Below are 16,216 nucleotides of genomic sequence, written 5' to 3'. Positions count from 1 at the left end.
AGATCTACACACACACACCAGCAATCCTTGTGATATCTGACTAAACCATGCTATAGACGTGATTTTGCATACTGAGTCTCCTCCCCATTAGAGGCCATGTGAAACAGTTTCACAGGCTTCCAGCGGGCCAGAAATATTTTCCCCATGTCTCATTTCACAGTAGCAGCTTTATATGTCTTTTTAGCAAAAGATCCTGAGTCTGTATTCCTTATAACACCACTACTTGATCTGACTGCTCAGTAGCAGGAGAAAAGCCACTTTTGTTTGCATACTGTGCTGCTACTGAAAGCAGTCAAGAACGCAGTATCATTCAACCCCAAACCTGTTACTAAACCACAGGAGGAAAAAAACCAACACTCCCCCACAAGCCAATACATTATCTGTTTGATATGAAACAAAGACAGAAACAGACCTTCAACAGATAGAATCATCTGTGGTGACTGCCAGGGCCACATACCTTTTGCTGATGTCTGATGCATGCGGATCTTTTTTGATGCCACGAACTGCAAGACTTTCTCCACATTTTCCCTCATCTCCTGCTGGCTGGTGGGGTTGACCTGAATGCCATTCAACTTCTCACCAGCTAAAGGAGTGAAAAAATTTTATTAGAGAAGAACTGAAATGCTTGGTGCTGCCACAGGAATTGCTATAGGTGTAGGGCCTGATCTTATCTCGTCTGGGTACTGCAAGGCACATATCTGGCTTCTTGTCCTGCTTATTAGGTATTCAGTGCCAGCAATAACTAGGTTGTAGACTGTATTGGGTTTACGTGGCAAGGTTTTGGTAGAAGGGGGTTGCAGGGACGGCTTCTGTGAGAAGATGCCACAAGCTTCCCCCATGTCCAACAGAGCCAGTTCCAGTCGGCTCCAAGATGGACCCACCGCTGGCCAAGGCCAAGCCAATCAGGAACAGTGGTAGCACTTCTGGGAGAACATATTTAAGAAGGGGTAAAAACTGCTGCACAACAGCAGCCAGGAGAGAGGAGTGAGAACATGTGAGAGAAAAAATGCTGCAGACACCAAGGTCAGTGAAGAAGGGGGGGAGGAGGTGCTCTAAGCGCTAGAGCAGATTTCCCGGCAGCCCGTGGTGAAGCAGGTTGTCCCCCTGCAGCCCATGGAGGTCCATGGTGGAGCAGATATCCACCTGCAGCCCGTGGAGGACCACACGCCGGAACAGGATGTGCCCCAAAGGAGGCTGTGACCCTGTGGAGACCCCATGCTAGAGCAGGCTCCTGGCAGGATCTGTGGACCCATGGAGAGAAGCCCACACTGGACTCTGTTCTGGAAGGACTGTGCCCTGTGGAAGGGACCCATGCAGAGCAGTTCGTGAAGAACTGCAGCCTGGGGGAATGACCCATGCTGGAGAAGTTCATGGAGGACTGTCTCCCACACATGGGACCCCCACACTGGAGCAGGGGAAGAGTGTGAGGAGGAAGGAGCAGCAGAGACAACATGTAACGAACTGGCTGCAACCCCCATTCCCCATCTACCTGCGCTGCTCAGGGGTAGGAGGTAGAAAATTTGGGAGTGAAGTTGAGCCCAGGAAGAAGGGAGTATCTCAGCAAGAAGGTCACTCTTCCAAAAATGCCACATATTAACACCATCCCTCTACAAGGTAAATCCTTTCATAACTCCATTCCAGCCTCATGGGAGTTAATATGGTCCTTGACAGGTTTTAGCACATCTGTTGTAACTCTCTGCTAAAGCATAAGGACTTGAATAGAATTGCATTTACGATTTGCTTTATGATTGTTTTCTTTTAAAGTCACTCCCTTCCCCCCTCCCCCTGCAAGCTCTGACACCATCATTAACATCTGCCAGTATGCCTGACAGATGTCAGAGCCAAGGCCAGCCTCTTCTACAAAAGATCTAAAACTACAAGATGAAAAATAGTGCCATATGGCATTACTGACCTACAATCTCAATGAGCAAAGCAAGAATGACTCCATCTCTGAGATCTTGTCTCAGGTCTTGGACTGGCTTTATTGCTGGCTTCTTCTTCAGCTGGGAATTCACCCAGGCCACATATGCCTGTAATTGTTGCTGAAAATAGAAAACAAAATGTTTGCACATCACTGCCATTTCAGGGGAAAGTTGCATAGCTCTCACTCTTCTCTTTCACCTTCACAGATCTCATTGTCTTTTGCCCTTGAAAACAAACACCAATGGTCTCATCCCAAAGCCTGCTGAGCACTGACTGACATCACTGCACACAGTGGTGCAGCTCACTCCATGCCAGGACAGGAAGAGCAAGCAGGCAGGACAGGACTCATGATCTAAGCACAGCTGAGAAGACAGCTTTACATTACATTTAACCTAGGTTGGTGCCAAACCAATGCTGTCATCCCCTCATTTTTGGTGCCAGCATTGGTTCACTCACAGCGTTTAGTGTCCCATCCACACTATTTTCTTCCACTTATCAAGAAAGTAGAAAACCCACAATGCAGAAGCAAGAAACCCTGTGTTATTTCCCATTAAACTATGCCACCTACCAAAAGACATAATCAGGACAAATTTCCTGGCAGAAACAACAGCCTCCCTCCTTAACGCTCCCAGCACGGCTCATTTGTCACAGTTCACGCAACAGGGAAGAGACACCCTCTCCTATAGACCCCTTCCTCCATTTTCATGGAGCTGCATCAGCATTTCTAATGGCCCAGTTTCTATTTCTGTACATGTGGAAGCTGGCTTGCCACAGCACTTAACACCTGCAAGACCTGAGAGCAAGGAGCACTGCCTTTCCAGCAGGTCATACTGGTTGCTGCTTCATAGAGCTGTGTGTGTTGCCACAAGGGGAAGATGATGGAAACTGAAACTCAGGCTCCTGGTGAGTGTGGAGATCCATCTGGCTTTAAGTGACTGAAAGGCAAAGAGCAGACTCACATGACCTTTCCCTTTCCATTCCCCTCTCAGTAGCACTTCCATGGCTACTAGGAGCACTGGTAACACTGAAATCCCTTTGGGCAGGGCTGGTGTGGTACATGGAAGGTAAACAAACTGATCCATTTATGGGATTACCTCCTTTTTCACTAAGCTTCCCATTATTCTGCCAATGCAGCAGGTTTTAAGTCTCCATTCCATATTATCTCAGCAATGTCAGTCAGAGTTTATGCTTTTACAGCCCATCAAAGTCACAATCTGATCACAGCTTCACTCTTAATTATCCTGACATAGGAAATCCAACTTTAATCACACCGTGGTTTGGTCTGCTGGTTCAGAAAGGTGACTGGACCTGTATTCAATCAGTTCCACTCACTCAGCAGACAGCTGGAGAGCAGAACAGAGATGAGCTTGGGGGACTGCCTGATGGCTTTTGAAAAAAAAGGAAGAAGTGGCAGATCTGATGCATGCTTGCTGGAGCAGACTTGGCCTGTCACATGGATTGGATCTGCATGCTCTTCTTTGGCTGTAACAGCAACGATGCACATCAGTTTTGCCTGCCCAGTTTCAGAGGTCTTTATTTTCTACTTAATGAAACTGGCCACTGTGGAGAACCAAGAAGCTTTGATTTTCTCTCTCTCTCTTGCACAAGTTGAGGATCCTGTGCTGATTTTCAGAACAGCAGTGGTAACTCTTGCCAGCTGCAAAAAGCACCCCCACCTCTTGCAATTGTATTTTAACTGATCATGTGGGTATTGAGGTTCAGTCTCACAACAGTAATACCAGAGCCAGAGAGACCACAAGCCTTCTATTACACAGATTCAATAAAGCTTTAATTTATTCAAACAAGTACCAGAGAAAAGAATTAGGTTTGTTTACAGTAATACAGCATCATTACAGAAATACCTAGATTCATAAATAAAGAGGTACCAAATAGGGTTGCAGCATGAAAACTGCATCTGAAGTCTATGTAATTTAGGGAAATAAACTTATTACAGTTGTGTTTACTAACTTGTTGTAGTTTTTCGAATCATTTTACAAAGTTCTAAACTGTTATATTGTACTAATTCCACAAGGGCACAGCCTCCTCCAGCCTACAGCAAATTTGCAAATTTTATGCCTACAGCAAATTTGAAAATTTTATAGGAGTCTGTATGGTTCTTCCATTCATACACTTCTGTTTTCATTCAAAGGAAAAAATAGACCCTTTCACCAAGCAGTTTGTTTTCTAGTTCTTTTCTCTGAACATTCTTTGTGCATTCATAAGAAAGCATTTTTGGCAAACTTCTAGTCTATCTCTTAAAAGCATGAGAAGATTGACATTGCTATTATTAGGGGAAAAAAAAGTAAGTGCACTGGGATTTGGAGTAATATATTAAATAATGATTATTAAAGGAAGGATTTTGAGGCAATGGAATATGGATGTCACCATTACAAAGTAATTTCATATCAGTAGTTGCTGTAATACTGCAGACTTATACTTCATTAGCAGACTGACTTTGTTGTTTGGTTGGTTTTGCCCTCCGCCCCCCCCCCCCCCCCCCCAGTGTAAGATTTTCCTGCAGAAGTTCAGACTGTTGGACTGATCAGCATTTCCTGATTTTGTATCCAAAAACTAGAAGATGTAATGACTTTAGCAAGAGACTTGGATTGCTGCAAAGAGAAAAACCCAGGGAGTAAGCTGTCACTTCTGGCAGCGGAGGTGAGCGGGTGACTGAACTTACCAAGAAAATAAAAGATATAAAAGTTTAGTGACCTAAAAATGGCAAAATGGTGTTAAATGCATGAAGGAACAAAGACCCCCAAGCTACCCAGCAGAAATCCCAATAGCAGTTTTTAAGCTAGTGAGTCAAAAATGCTTTGCTTCACCACTCTCTGTGGCATCCCCAACAGGTGGCATGAACTGAGCAATAACAAGGACATTGTGGGCCATACCTTAAAGCCCTACACCTCCGACACAAGCACAAGGCCTTGATCCACAGCCACAGATTCAGTTTAATGGATCAGACCCATTAAAAAAAGTGAAACACTTGTTTCACTCCCTCAGAATTCCATTTGTTTCAAAACCCAAGACAGCTATCTCAATTCACAACAGAACAGCCCCAAGTACTACCACAGCAATATGATCTGCTACTTGGATGGACATAATTCATGGTATCTATTCTGGAAAGTACTCCAGGTATCTTCCAGCACAGAGAAAACAGAGATTTGCTAGGATGTATTCTGCCATGAGAACAGAAGTTCTACATAGCCTATTCCACCCCACAAGAATACTCCCTAGCCTGTGCTTGTCACTTGTCCACAGAAATACTCACACCAAAACCACATGCTCAATCAGCATTTGTGGCTGCAGGCATCCCAGCTCAAACGATGCACGTGCCTCATCCAGTCTCAGCTCCTCTTAGTCAACAACACTCCAAGGAGGAAAGAAAGGAGGTTGGGAACAAACAAGGTCACAGATGACACATCTCAAAAGTACTCCTCCTTTCCTTTTGCAAGGCTGTCCCCCCTGTGCTTTCACACTGCTTCCTGACAACAGAGTAGGCCATTACATTTTGTGCCTTTTAAATAAAAAAAAGAGGCAATAACCCCAGAGGCAGAGCAAACAGGAGAACATAACCCAGACTGCGTAAAGGATACAGAGTGAGCCTTTGTGCCTAGGAGGCTGGACCCAGTAGTCCCCCAAACCTGCTCAGGTCCCCTGCTCTGACAGCTTCTCAAATTCTTACCACTCCTCTTGATTAACTTTTGTCTTTCCAGTTGAGGGGAAATATCCTGTGGGACCCATTACACCAATTTCTGTGATACTGTAACTATGCTACTACAGCGTCCTACAGAACCGCCAAACTTCATAGGATTGAACAAATCAATCCCTAGAGCATCCCCCTTGTTGGTTTATAACCTGGTATGGCTGACAGCTATAGCCAAGAGTAATCAGAGAGGGAACAGCTATTGTTCTATCTAGTGCATGCTCTTCATTGAATAATTAGCTGAATAATCCTCCCTTCAACTACTGACTCTTCAGGAGTTTTCTGCTTCTCCCTGCATTTTGGTTTGAGCTTCTGTTCAGCCAAATCTTAGACTTGAGAGGGCTCACACTGCTCTACTCCTGCAACAGTATTTCTTTCAAAATCAGGATTTTCAGAACAAAAATGTATCAGCCTAGTCTAAGATCTACTATGCAAAGCACATGTTATTAGGATTATGGTGGAGTTAAGCTTAATCCTATTTATGTTAACACAGCTTTGTGTTCCAAAAAAAGGCCAGGTTTACCTGTACCTTGCAATGGGAAGAGCAGCTCTCTTACCCGAAGGGAGTTGGAGCTCAGATTGCTTCAGCTCCTAGGCACGTTATTGCAGGGTGTTTACATCCAAGTAACTCTGGAAGTCTTAAAAGACTTTGCAGGACAGGAGAAGATTTTTAAAGCAAGATACTAGGGGCCACCTGTAGTTGTAAAGAATTTCCCAATTTGCAGGCACTTCTGCTGGCAAATTACAGGTTAGCACTTCAGTAAGCACAACACATCTCAGAGCAGGATTTTAGTTTGGATGACTTATTCAGCACATACCCTGAAGAAGTGCCTCAGACCTACTGGTAATAGGGAAACAGCTGTGGAGGTCAGGAGCATATATCTTTGTGCTTTCAATTGACAGCCAATGATACACAGGAGGAAAACACCCTTCTAGGGTCAGCACATTTTTCTCAGTGGCTGTAATCCCTTACTGATAATTACAGTTACCTGTCATTATCTAGTATTTTCCACAGGTGGAAGAAAAGCAGCAACTCTATTGCAAATCTCCTACCAGTTGTAGGTGTCCTTGCTATTCTCATTTAACCAGTGCAATTCACCACCTGCTGCTTACGGCTCATGTTTCTCCCCTTTCAGCCATCAGTCCAGTCTGCCTGACAGTAAATATAGGTAGATCACAATGCCTTCATATGCTACTCTGTCCTCTATTATCAGTGCCATCTACATTACACTGTATACAGTTAATTTTCACTTCCTCTGAGATTATGGTATTGCACGTTTTGAAGTTGGCCAAATCTTCATTCTTGGACAAAATCATTGTTTAGCAGGCAGATGCCTTAAGAGGGCCTGACCTCCTTGCTATCATGTTACAGTAGACTCCCATGACACTGTCTGCTTCCAGGAAGAGATTACTTCTCTGTGTTCATTTGATGAATTTGTATCTATCCTTATTGTTGGATTTACAGAATCAGCCTGCAAGAATAATATTTCTCATAATCTTTACTCTGCTTTTCCTTTACACCCTACAGATACTGCCCAAGCACCAGGTCTAACAAGGTCAACAGCCCTCATGCTATGAGGTTGGTCCCAGTATGGAAGGGCATTTAGTGTCCTGTCTGTTCAGAGCACTGAACCAAATGTCTGCAACAGCAAAGCTCAAAGGCTAGCCTAATTGCATCAGGATGTAATGTTTAAGGCCTTGTATGATTTCTAAGCTTTCTGACATTACCTTAATTAGATGGGAACTGTAATTTTCCATCCAGTGTTCCTCCAGTTTGATTTTTTTGTTGTTTTTGTTTGAGAAGGCCTTTGTAAAAGCAGAAAATTAAAACTCACAAGCAAAGAAAATGTTCTTCTCTGCTCTCAAAGCCAGCAGCAGATTTATTTTTGTTCAGAATTGCTGCTTAAATGTGATTCAGGCTGTTTAATGTATTGAGATAGCTCCTGATACATCTGACAGTGAAAACCACCCAATTATGACCACAGTGATGCCAGAAAGACCATATGCACCCACAGGACTTCTCTTTCATAAAGCGCTTACTTTAAAGCAGAAGGTGTAATTTCATTCAAAATAACTTTTGGTCTGATGTGTATTTTCGAAATCTTCTATAAACAGCCTGTCTCAAGCACAGAAGATGCCTCAGTACAGCAACACAGTTTGGAAAAGGAGGCACCCATGCAACCTGGTGCACACCAGGAGACAGAAATAGTGTGTGAGCTTCAAAAGACCAGGCGCTCCTTAACCCTTCACCCATATCTGAGTGAAAACATGGACATTTCCAACACCCTAACATGTCTGGACAAGGATTTTTCACTGATTTGCTGAGACCCAGAGAGAAGGATTATCCTGAACTCTCCATTAAATTCTAGCCAGCACATGTTTTCTATAATTTCTAAGGTCAATTTCAAAGACTCAAGTAGCACAAACCTTTGGGAAGAGCAGCCCAACAATGCCCTTAACCTTTGCTGTTCTAGGCACACTGAGTTGCATTTTCCTCATCTTAATATAAACTGTTTCTTCGATTCAGTGAATTCACCTCAAGCAGTAGCCATCTGTTTCTCTAGCCAGATTCAAGAATAAAAAGGTCAGTCTTCTGCTTTCTGATCTCTTAGTCCAGACAACATTTTTGAAACCACTGAGTCTGACCACCATTCATAGACTGTTCAGGATTGTGCAAAGATTTTAGAAAGCAAATACCTGCAACTTTAGAAGGCTTTGGCCAGATCTTTAGAAATACTGTAGAGACATTCCTGTCATTCTGAGCACCTGTCCTGGGTGCTCAGAACAAATATAAAGAATTAAATCCTCTTCTCTGTACGCAGGTTTCTAAACACAGATCTCACACAGGAACTGCTTCTGCCATTCATTCAGAACATCAGGATGGGGAGAACACTCTCTTCATCTCCAGAGGGAGAAGAGCAGCAGTTTTTGCTCAAATCCTGGCAGTACTGCTGGGTTGAAACGACAGTTGCCTGTGGCATCCTGGCTAAACTACCACTTGTTACTGGGAGGGGAAAAAGTGTCTGGTCTACTAAGAGAGCAGCTCACTGGCAGACTTTCAGATGCCAGCTCAAGTGCTGGAAAGTCTGTGAAGGATGAATTCTAGAGCTGAAGGTGTGTTTCACATGTTGCCTGAATGCAAACAATAGCAAGAATTTCCAGAGTGCCTAGCTATCCAGCAGGACATGTAATTTTTGACTGAAAAGTTTTCCGCATCTTTCACAGTCTTCACCCATTAACAGGAAGAGCTTATGTGTTAAACAGCAAGACCCAACTCCATTCAAACTCCCTAAATTCTTTCTACCGTTTTGATTTTTACTTGTTGTTGCACAGCCAATAGCTGTCATGCTCCATTCCAGAGACATACTACTTTCAGTTCAGGATGAAGTAATTCTTACCTGTGCCTATATATACTGCCATTTTATTAATTTAGTGTTGCACTTTAGAGTCCCTTTGGAAGAGCTTAGTAGATGTAAATGTATGATCTCTTTAAACAGTTCATGAAGCCAGCAGCACCACTCACATGTGAAAGAGAGTTATGCTCAGTAGTTTGTTGCAACCTAATAATAACTAAACTTGAGTCTCCTCCCAAGAAACTGGGCCTAGGTGGGCAAATGGCAAGAAATGCATGTCTGACAGCTTTTTATCTGTGTAGAGTTATTTAATTTGTGAGGAACAAAAGCCTGATGATTCCATTTTCCCTTTTAATACAAGAAAACTTTTCCTTCTATTGATCTTTTGCCAATACATATCCTTGTTGTCAGACAGTGATCTCACTTGTGCCACCCATCTGCCAGATAGAGATATTTCTGTCGGTGGTATCCAAGTGTGCTTCCTTAAAACAGTAATTTTGCCTGTCACTTTCAAAACACCGCACACAAGCATTCTCCCTGTAATTAATGTTTTCCACCTATACCTCCTTTAAACCTGATCTCCTGTTTGTAAAAATCCTGGAATTACTCACTATGCCTTCCATATCCACAGTGGCAGTTCTGTGCACCCTTTTTATGTTCAGAAGTCTGAAGATGATATCTGTTCCTTAAACAAATTCAGCATCATTGCAGGCAGCAACTACTCCAGAAGTCTAGCAGGTAGAAATTAATGTAAAATGAATCTTGCTGGAATGTGTTTCTTTGAATCAACAGTCAGACATCCACACCCCAAATTGTCACTGCCATATGAAGTCAAGTTCCTGCTTCAGGGATAATTTCTGGCACTTTTCCAGGATGTTTTAGTGCCTCTGCATTTTCCCTAATCTGATATTTTGAGGCCTTTTTCTCTCATGGGCAGTATTTCTATACAAGCATAGAGGCAAAAAGCTGAGCCACAAGAGATCTTTTAGTGTAAACAGCCAGTACTTGGGAGCACATGATTCATCCTGAATTATCAAATGGTTCCACTACACCCAAATGTCTAAGGTCTGTCAAAACAAGTTGCACTGAGACATTCCCTGATGCTTCAGGAAAGAAAAGAAGCATTGTTCCTTATTTAGCAGAATGCAGTCACTAGCCCTGTACAGACAGGGAGAAGAAGCTTCGTGGAGAGACTGAGCACACAGTATGAGTGAACAGTGCTTTTTGCAGGCAAGAACCTTTTGTATGAAGAAAAGGGGAAGGGACACCCAGTGAGGTTGCCTGGTCCAGGATGAAGGGCACTAAAGGCACATTTAAGACACAGACTCTGTTCCTCACTGCCAATGACTTGCTGTGAATTTGGCAGCCGACTTTACCTTTGTGTGCCTCAGTTTCTAGCTATAAAGGAGCTATACTAATATTTATGTTCCTTGTAAAATGCTTTGATAACAATAAATCTTTGCCTGTTAGTGTGCAAATGCACTGTAATACACGCTGCCAAAGGACAGCCACTGCTCTTCAACCAAGTAACAGCCTGGCTTAGACATACAGTGAACCTCAAGCAGGGATTGAATCCTAACTGCTCAATTCCTAATCCTATATAACAGCAAATACATCCTTCCCTTGCTGATAGTCCTTTTGCTGGCCAGGCACAAGGGCTTTGAGAAAAATTGATAAGAATTCCTGCTACAGCAAGCATTTGTCTGCTAAAGTACATCTCCATGTAAATCCAGGTGTGGGAAACCCCAGCTGTGTTTTCTGATGTCCGTACTTCAGGCTTAGCAGAATCACAATGCAGCAGCTGCCCAGCCTCTTGCAGACCAGACAGGCAACCTGGCAAGGTTCAGGTGGTTCTTCAGATCCCAGCCTTTCTCACTCTGGCCAAGCTTTAAACAAGTGTGCCTCACCATCCCATAGCTTTAACAGCATAGAACAGATGTAAAATACTAGTGGACTCATACCAAAACAAAGCCGATGTGAAATGAGACTTGGCCCTACTATGTGGAAAACAGCAGCATCTCTGAAGAGTGTCATGTATTCAGTGAAACCCGGGCTCTGAGGGATTCAGTACTACAGGGAGCATTTAGTTACAGGCTGGTCCTAATGGGCTGAACTGGATGAGGGAGACAGGAGTCAAACCAGCTCTCTTCATAGTGAATCCTATTAGCTATAAATAGCATTCATTGCAAGGAGAGGGTGAGTGCAAGTTTTTCCTGCTAAGATCGCAGTAGCAGAGACATTTTCATCACAGATCATGGATATTACACCAAGGGGAAAAGAACAGCTGCCAGAACAAGACAGTAGCAGCTCTATACTGCCAGAAAATTACTTCGACCAGAAAAGCAAACCAAAATCAAACCCAGGTCATTTACCACAGCAAGGATTCAGATCTCATAGATGCAATGTCATCTAATCACCTCAAGTCCACAAAGAGATACAGCAACCCTTGAAGAGTGAGGGAGAGAGACTGTACATGTGGGAAATCCAGGAAATACCTATTGCAGATGTCACTCAGCTAAGAACCTACTACTTTAGGGAAAATATTACATGAAGCACTTGGTGAGGGGGCAGGCAATAAGCAGCCTACTAGGGAGAGAACACAGAGCCCTACTTGCACTGCACCACTTCCTGCGTATGTACCGCTGCGGAGTAGCAGTTCTGACATAGCAAAATGCGTAGGTATTTCCCCATGTAGACAGACCCTTTTGTGGTAACCTTGCATTTCACTTTGCTGCTGTTGGGAGACCCTGATTTCAAAACAATCTCTGCTTGGGCTCGTAAAAATTTCACTCTCTGGAGAGGAGCCAATCCCAGGCCTGTTGTTCAACATAATCTCAGAGGGAAAAAATAGCTATTTCAAATGACTCATTGCACACAAGCAACTACATAATTAAGATTGCCAGAGGAAATGATCTTCCAACTTGAAAAAGAGAAGGTATATTATTGTTAAAATACAGACACATTAATGTCTTGGAGCTGTCAGGCCCATTTCTGACACATTTCTGTGTGCCTCATCTGTTGTAAAGAACTGACAGAAGCATAAGCACGAATCTCAAGTAAACTGCATTTCCTCAAGGAGAGAGAACAAGCTGAGGCCACATGGACAGAGTCACCACAGGGGAGACCCTGCCCCCTATGGTTTCCTTGCATTATAAACTACTGCTTTTAGCAGCCATACATTCCCATGCCACCATCCAGCTGTGGGACTGAATTATTTAGCTGCCTCAGAGCAGGATAAGTCTCAATAAACATCAGGAAAACACCTTCAAGGCAGGTTAGTCCACTAATGAGAGACGGACAGGAGCTGTGTGATGCCCACACAAGTAGTTTGCTGCATTTCAATATTAAACAAAAGTCATCCTGATTTAGATGTCTGCAGGTGACACTGCCCACAATGTATTTTGGCCAGGGACTCTGAAAGCGAAGGGAAATACACTGGCCTGAACTTGCAATTTACAGGGCCCCTTTAGCAATCTGTGATTATGTTCATCATGGAGAAAGCATCAATCTAACAGATGATCTGTGAAGCAGAACAAGCATTAGCTGCACAAGGACCAACAATGCTGCGTTCTCCATCCACGCTCATCAGATAATGAGGCTGGCAGGGTGGCTTTCAGCCAGCAGGATGGACAGAGAAGGAAAAGAATGCAAAGGAACAAAAGAAACTTGTCTGTAGCATCTTGGTTGTATTGGGTAACTTTCCAGGCATGGATTATTGACCAAAGGTGCAATATAGAGACACACAATCAATATCCCTACAGAACTGGAATTATACCTGGCCCCTATGTCCCAAGCATGTGTAGGGTTGCACCTGAGCTCTGCACATACAACTAGGAGCTTGCTAGCAACTTACTTGTGTGTGTTAATGCACAGATTTGGAAAGTGCATTCTTCTATTTCAAGGTATCTAGTCACTAAAAGAGCCACCTGGCCAGAAATTATGCTCTATCAAAAGAACAGACAATGAATCATCAAGGCAATTCCTGCAATACCCCAATTCACTGCTTTCATTAAATTAAGTCTGACGTTTTATCCTGAATCTGTTTTTATACCCAAACATTAGGTTCATTAGCCACTCACTTCCAGCCTTCTAACATCAGTGTTTTGTTGGGATCAGACACCTTGGGACACTCTTTCACATTCACAGACTTCTATAAATAAGAACCTAAGGTACAAAGAGATAGAGAAGGAAGTGTAGTTGGTGGATCAAAACAGAAAGCACAGAATTACGGGGTTTCTCACTCATTTCCAACTGTGTCTGCGACATGATGCATGTCCTTGGCAAGTCACTTAATCTCTCTGTACCATAGGTTCTGCACTTGCAAAACTGATTTTATTTCTGTTATAATGTGAAGTGTGTGATGTGGCAGAGATCCCAAGTAGGAGTCATGAGAGTGAATCAGTTTTTATTGTGGGAGAGGGACTTTTTTTCCACAGCTGAGCAGTCTGTGGGTAAAACCAGACAGTCAGGGTAGGGTTAGCACTGAATGCAAAACTGTTCTTTGCTCCCATTATTAATTATGTTATTAATATACAGGTTACTATTAGCTTATGCCTGAGAAGGATCTGCTGCCCTCAAGCACAGGAAGTGTAAACCTCAGCTAAACCAACACCTTTGCTAGCTAAAAATGAGACTGAGATACTCTGTGGAGGAAGGGATGGAGTATTCACACAGTTACGCAGAGCAATCAAAGGAGACCTGTGGCTTGCATGAAGCTGTGAGGCTCAAGTTTCATACCCACTTTGTTTTCCCTGTGATGACTGGTGCTGTTAAGCCCAAGAGGGATGTTCTATTTTCTGTGAAGAATGGAGTATGGGGCAGAACAATCAGGTGGGAGCTGAGCTTTGCAAGGATGAAGAACACTGAAAACAAACAAAAACAAGCTATGCGCTCTAAGAAAGAATAAAACACACCAAGAGACTATCCCTGCCACCAGGTGAGAAACCAAATAGCAGCCACTGTTTGGTTTCAGCACAAGCCCCCACAATTTTCCTTCCTTTTCAGCTTACAGACAGGAAATCATGCTCCAGAATGGTCTGCACGATGCACAGCCAGGCAGTGGCTGCCCTGGCATTTTGTACTGAGTCCACAGAGAGTCCAACGGAACTAATTTTTGCATACCCTAAAGAGGAAAGCTGATGGCAATATGCACTCTCCATGCAGTTACAGGATTCCCATCTCTGGAATGTCTTAGTACTTCTCACTCCTTATTTTATGATTTATTAGTCACCCTAACAGCAGAATAAGCACATGAAGAACACTTTTAAGATTATATTTTCCTGACCAAGATGAATTTCAGTCCCCAAGAGATTCAACCTACAGAACAAGATGGGAAAAAAACCAGCCAGCCTGCTCTTTGTCAGCCTCTCCCAAAAAAAGTGCATCCACAAAGCTGATTTACAGGTTTTCCAACAGCCTTCAGATATAGAGACTTCGTACACTTGGGAGAGGAGTCAATTCTATAAAATAAACTGTGGTCCATAACCTTGCTGCAGTTTACATTATTTACCGGTACAACAGTAAAGCGCTGCAAAGAGAATAAAGACTCCAAGCTAAAAATACTAGCTGTAAAACAGCCACAAACTCTTCAAAAAACTATCGATTTGTAGACCCCTGGCTGAGCTGCCCTGTATGCCCTTCTGTTAGTAAGCAGCAATCCCACCCTGAAATCTTGCTTGTTTTTCTCCTCTGTTCCTCAAAGCACTCAAAGCACTGGGACACATAACAGTTCCTGAGAGATGCTGCACAAAAGCATGCTGCCTTGCCCCGGAAAGGTCTGTGTGAGACTTGGGACATGCATTTACCTCCGTGAAGCCCTCCTGAAGAATATCCAGTAAATTCGCCCTGGCCAAACAAGCGAGCATTCTCCACAAGCCCACCGACAGGCGAGGGTCTCAGAGGACACAGGGCAGAGCCGCCAGCTCTGGGCACGACCTCTTCCTCCTCCTCCCAAAGACAAAGAGTTGGAGCTCATCAGGAACCGCATTCATAGTCCATATGTGCAGCCTGTTACTGCACACTGATAGTTGAGCCAAAGTCAAGGCTTGCACTGGGCATGCTCGAGAGGGAGCTGCTGGGGGAGTAGCGGGAGAGATGTCATACCGTTCCTATAGAAACGCGTCAGCTTACAAGACGCAGGCCCAGGACTGAGTTGGGGAAACATCTGAAACCCATTTCCAGCAGTCATACTCACACAAAACCTGCTGCGTAAAAGAGATTTTCAAACCCACCAAACACAGCAAGCCCTGTATGGCTTGGGGGCAGGGAGAGAGTCAAAGAACAGCAAATAGCAGATGCCTTGCTTAGCTAGAAAAGCAAAAAGCAAGATTGTAAGAGCTGCCAGCTTTAACTCTCAGCGGTCGTTCTGCAGCCCCAAAGAAATAGCAGCGTTGTCAGCAACCTGGTAGAGACAGGAAGCTGCAAACCAGGCCACAACACAGCCAGTAACATTTGCACAGTACTCGGCCCTGCTCTAGCTGCCCTGGGAATGAAGTCAAAAGCAGAAAAAAGACAGAAAACTTTCAAACTAGAATTAAATACAATCCCCAGCAAATTTTCTAAATCAATAATAACTGCATTTGTTCCAGAAACAAGTATCAAATATCTCCAGGCAATCTCTCAAACTTCATCTCACCTTACAGGAAGAAAGAAAAAACAAGAAAAATCTCTCAGAATGGATGAAGAATGCTTCTGCCAGGGGCTCTGGCTGCCAGTCCATAGAGCAACACTGCAAGTACTGCCCTGTGATATCAGACTGTGCCCTCAGATTTCAAAATATCTGGCCAAGCATTTATAAGTGAGAGAGACATTTAAAAACAAACATGTTTTTCTGCCTAAGTATTGAAGCATCTGGAGGAAAAAGCAATTGCATAATTTTATCATTTTACCCTGCCACATGTGGAGATGCAGCTAAAATACAGAAAGACAAGCATCAGGTAATTTCCCTCTGTAACCAACCCAGGTAACTCAAAAAGGAGTCAGCTCCCATGCCTCTATGACATGTTTTAAATTATTTATTCATGTTTGCCTTCCCTACTTTTCATAATTCAGTGGGAATTGAGATTTTTATGTTTTCATTAATTGTAATATGACATCTGTGAAGCAAAACAACAGATTACTGCGAGGCTTTGCATAAAGTCTTGTAAGATGGCAATGCTGATGGTTAGTACCTTGACACAGTTTACTTCTGAAACTCAAAATGCCATTAAATAGACAGCAATAAATATTTACCCCC

The 16,216-nt window shown here is 43.4% G+C and overlaps 1 protein-coding gene across 1 annotated transcript in view; it reads right to left on the bottom strand.

Moving 5' to 3' along the window:
• The window catches only part of DIXDC1 (DIX domain containing 1), a 38,732-nt gene extending 23,716 nt beyond the window's left edge, over positions 1-15,016 (bottom strand). Inside the window, exons 1-3 of the mRNA XM_049799560.1 lie at positions 14,787-15,016; positions 1,913-2,042; positions 458-583 (exon numbers count right to left, since the gene is read on the bottom strand). Of these exons, the coding sequence (XP_049655517.1) occupies positions 458-583; positions 1,913-2,042; positions 14,787-14,846 (316 nt within the window). The 5' untranslated portion in view covers positions 14,847-15,016. The remainder of the gene's footprint in view (positions 1-457; positions 584-1,912; positions 2,043-14,786) is intronic.
• Positions 15,017-16,216: the final 1,200 nt, after the last annotated feature.

The sequence above is a fragment of the Accipiter gentilis genome, chromosome 5 (assembly GCF_929443795.1).
Source record: "Accipiter gentilis chromosome 5, bAccGen1.1, whole genome shotgun sequence".
In the NCBI taxonomy this organism is placed as follows: domain Eukaryota; kingdom Metazoa; phylum Chordata; class Aves; order Accipitriformes; family Accipitridae; genus Astur; species Astur gentilis.
The sequence above is the reverse complement of the archived record's forward strand: the minus strand, read 5'-3'. Positions and strand labels throughout refer to the sequence as shown.